This window comes from Egretta garzetta, unplaced genomic scaffold (genome assembly GCF_000687185.1).
Source record: "Egretta garzetta isolate BGI_Z169 unplaced genomic scaffold, ASM68718v1 scaffold498, whole genome shotgun sequence".
Classification (NCBI taxonomy): Eukaryota; Metazoa; Chordata; class Aves; order Pelecaniformes; family Ardeidae; genus Egretta; species Egretta garzetta.
In genome coordinates this window covers 203,074-206,717 of record NW_009260494.1, presented here as the reverse complement: position 1 = coordinate 206,717, position 3,644 = coordinate 203,074, and the positions used below count along the sequence as shown (strand labels likewise).

General features: G+C 57.7%; 1 protein-coding gene across 3 annotated transcripts in view; it reads left to right on the top strand.

Moving 5' to 3' along the window:
* The window catches only part of PHOSPHO1 (phosphoethanolamine/phosphocholine phosphatase 1), a 12,568-nt gene that overhangs the window by 6,981 nt on the left and 1,943 nt on the right, over positions 1 to 3,644 (top strand). The window contains exons 1-2 of one of the 3 annotated variants that reach the window (XM_035899922.1): positions 7 to 1,014; positions 1,149 to 1,251. In XM_035899922.1, coding sequence (XP_035755815.1) covers positions 878 to 1,014; positions 1,149 to 1,251 — 240 coding nt within the window. In that variant the 5' untranslated portion in view covers positions 7 to 877. Of the gene's footprint in view, positions 1 to 6; positions 1,015 to 1,148; positions 1,252 to 2,713; positions 3,639 to 3,644 lie in introns of those variants that run through there. The other 2 variants (XR_004842713.1, XM_035899923.1) reach the window with 2 other exon arrangements.

Sequence of the window (3,644 nt, the reverse complement as noted above, 5' to 3'; positions counted from 1 at the left end):
AAATAAACACCATAAAAAATGGAACATCCCCATAACCCGAGGTGACCGGGCGGCGGCGGCGAGGGCGAGCCCGGGCAGGGTGTTCCCGCTCCCCTTCCCCCTGCCCGGGGCATTTGGGGTGAAGCGGGAGCCGGGGGGCAGAGGAAGGGGCGAGGTGGCACCGCAGCTCATGGAGGGGGTGGGGGCTGGCTGAGACCCCCTCCCAGCTCTGCTGTTATTAATGTGCTCGTTTGCTTCTGCGGGAGCTGTGTAGCTGGCCGGCGATGGGAGCGGGTCGGGTTTTATTCCAGGAGGGGTGAAATTGTCTCACGATCCCCATGACGTCCCTGACGGTGCCGATGTCTGTGCCGGAGGGGGAGGTTCCCCCCTTCTTCGCTTTTGGGGCAGCAGGACTCTGTCCTCTGCTTTGCCCTTAACACTGCCCTGGGGGGGGGCGAGCACATTCGCCAAAGGCGGGCGGTTGGGTCTCGAGCTAAAATTAAAAAAACACCAGAAGTGTTGGATGCACCAGAAGCTTCAAATGTTTTTTTAAGGTTAAAAATGCTAAAAACGGGCAAGAGCAGAGTATGCCAGGGGAATAAAACCAGGGACTGTTCCTGGAACTGGGAAATGCCCCCATGCCCCCTCGCTTTCAAGGCTCGGCAGTTCCCAGCTCCAAAATCGGATGCTGATCCCCGTCCATGCTCGCTTGGAAGTGCCAGGGGCCCACGCAGGGCCTGATCCTGTGGCGGAGGGCGGGTGCATAGCGCAGCACTGCTCCTCTCTGCAGCTCGTCCTGCCCTGAACCCGCTACGGGATTAAGGCCAAAGTCGCAGGGGGCAGAGGTCCCCTGGGAGGAGCGGCAAGAGCCGATCTGCGGAGATAAGGAGGGTGGTGGATGTTGCTGGGGCTCCCGCCGTTCCTCCCCGGGCCTCTTCTGGGCGGAAGGATCCCGAGGGTGGCTGGAGGTATCGCCAGAGGGGGAGAAAGCGTCGAGCTTTGGGGGATAAACTGCCCCGGGAAATCATTCTCAAGGTGAGCCCAGCAGCTCGCCGCTTTTATTTATGCAGCGTAGTTTGACCCTCGTCCCCAACCCGGTTTGTTTAACCCTTTATATTTGACACAATTAACAAGCAAATATCTGTTTTATTTTCTGTTTCAACATTCAGGCTTTGCATAATGTTAGGAAGTGCGGCCACTTTTCTTTTATTTTGGAGGGAGTCCCTTTTTTGCAGAAGGTGGACGGACGCGCTCCCGGGAAGCAGCCGCCGGGTGAGTCATCTCCGCACAGAAATAGCTCTGCTGGGAGCGGTGACACGGTCCTGCAGGGATTTAATTTCTTCCTACCCCGGATGGAGCCGGCTGCTCCATCCCACGCCGCCAACGGCATGCCGGGCACCGCCGGCTCCTACGGGGAAATTCAGGGCTGGGGGAATGGCCGAGTATTCCTTCCTCCCCTCTGCTCCCCGCCTGCACGGGGCAGGGGCAGGGTTTGAGGTGGCTGCTGCCAGACCCCACAGCTCAGCCTGCTCGGCTGCAGCTGGAGAGGACGGTGCCCATTTATTGAGTCGCTCCTAACGCTGGCATCTCCCTTTTCAGTATCGTAAGGGGAAAGGACATGATTTGCCCAACAGCCCCCAGAGGCCGGTGGCGAGAAGTCCCATCCCAGACCTCTATTCACTAAATAAAGCTGGCTTAGGTTTTAATTTCTCCTTTACATAAAAGCCATGCATGTTTTGATGCAATTAATAGCAGCGTTGGGGAGGGCTGAGAGCAGAAGGCGGCTCTTGCAGCAGCGTGGCAGGGATGCTCCGCTCTCCTGCCGGTAGATGGGGGCAGCAATTGTCCGAGCTGACTTTGTGGATTATTGTTTTCCTTAGAAATCCCATAGGAAATGGTCCGGTGGCCTCTCTTCTCCCCACGGAGGGGAAGCTGCTCTCCGGGTGCTGGGCTCAGAGCCCTTAGGCTGGGCGAGCCTCTGTGCGGCAGCGGTGGCAGGGCCGGGGACACCGGGCAAGGAGCCTGGCAGAGCAACTGGTTTTGTTTTCCAGCTCTTGGGAGCAGCCGGATTTATCCCCACTGGGGCTACCGGTGCCCACGGTGCTTCAGGGCGAGCAAAGTGATGCCTGGGAGGCGGGGAGGGGCGGCAAGAGCTCACAGGGAGCTCCGCTGAGGACCAGTTAAGGTGAGATCAGGGTGGCTGATGCTGCTTCTGACCTCGTGCTGGTTAGCTCTCGAAGGAGGCAGAGCTTGAAATGAGCCAAAAGAGACCAAACTGGCTTTTCCCCAGCTCGTAGCCAGTTTTTTTATGTGCGTAACAAAACGTTGGTTCAGGAGCTGGAAGGTGTTCGGGGACCCCTGCTGACACGCGCTGAAGGGCCCATAGATTGCGTGGGCATTGCTGTTCAGGTCTGTGTTTGACCCAGTCTGCCCCAGATTCCAGATGTGTGCTCTCAGCCTTTCCTGTTCTGCAAAATGCAAAACCCTTGGGCCCAGCCGAGCTTCCCGAGGGACGGGTTGGCTCCCCCCGTCCCCATACCGGTGTCCAGGGGACTAACAGCCGCCTCAGGGCCCCTTCCCTGGGCCGCCCCATCCGTACCCCAACGTCTCCTTAAGGCTCGGGCCCAAGTTATTTTCTCACTGCTGGCAGCTCTTTAGAATGCAGTGACACAAATGACAACGACTCTTTCATGCTTAATCCTTTTTTTTTTCTGTTTCTCTTGGTTTGGACCAGAACGTCCCGGTGGCTAATCCCCCTCCCAGGCTGGCTGTAGCATTACTTGGCTTCAAGTGATGCCTATAAATAAACACCGGCTTTTGACGGATGCTTCTGCAAGGAAAGAACTAGTGTTGGGTTTGAAGGCTCCGTAAAAAGTCGCTCTGGTGAGATTTCCAGCCCGGGTTTAACTCTGAGGGCCCGCTTCCTGCTGCAGGGCGCCGCCGCGCCGTTGCACTTGTGGTTTGTTGTCATTTTAGCAGAGTCACGAAGCGCATTCGTGCCCAAAATAGTTTTGATGCTGGGCTTCCAACCAGGCAAATCCCCGCGGGTCACCTTCAGCTGAGAAACTCTTCCCGTTGTCCTGATGACAATGAAATCACCAAAACCCTCCTAAGCCCCGACTCAGCCGAGTTTAAAATTTCCCACATCCCATCCGGCTGAGCTTCCAGCGGGGTTTGGCTGCGAGCTTGGGGTTTGCCCAGGTTTCCCATTGCTCTGCTTTGAGCGCTGTGGGCCACAAGAGGTCGGCAAGATCCAGGAGATGCAACCTGGGGTCTGGGGCGGCCGACGGGCACATCCTCACCGGGGCTGCCCGGGCACCTGGCTTCATCCCGGCATAATTCCTCCATCGAAAGAAACACCCCGAACTAATTATGTGAGAAGAAAATCAGGGCGATTCGGAAGAGGGCGTGTGTTGCTGGGGTTTATTGCCGAGCCGTTCTGCTGGCTGCTTTCGTGTGCAGCAAAGCCCGGGCGCTCGGGGGAATTAAGAGGGATCAGAAGCATTAAAGGGGCTCTGCCCGCTCCCCTGTGCTCCAGAGACGCCTTTAATTCCTCTGTTCCCGGTACAAAAGGTCCCAAGCTTGGGAATTCACTGCCGGACACGGAGCCCAGCCATGCCGCGCCGTCCGGTGCGGTGCCCGAAGGTCGCAGCCAGGGAGAGGCC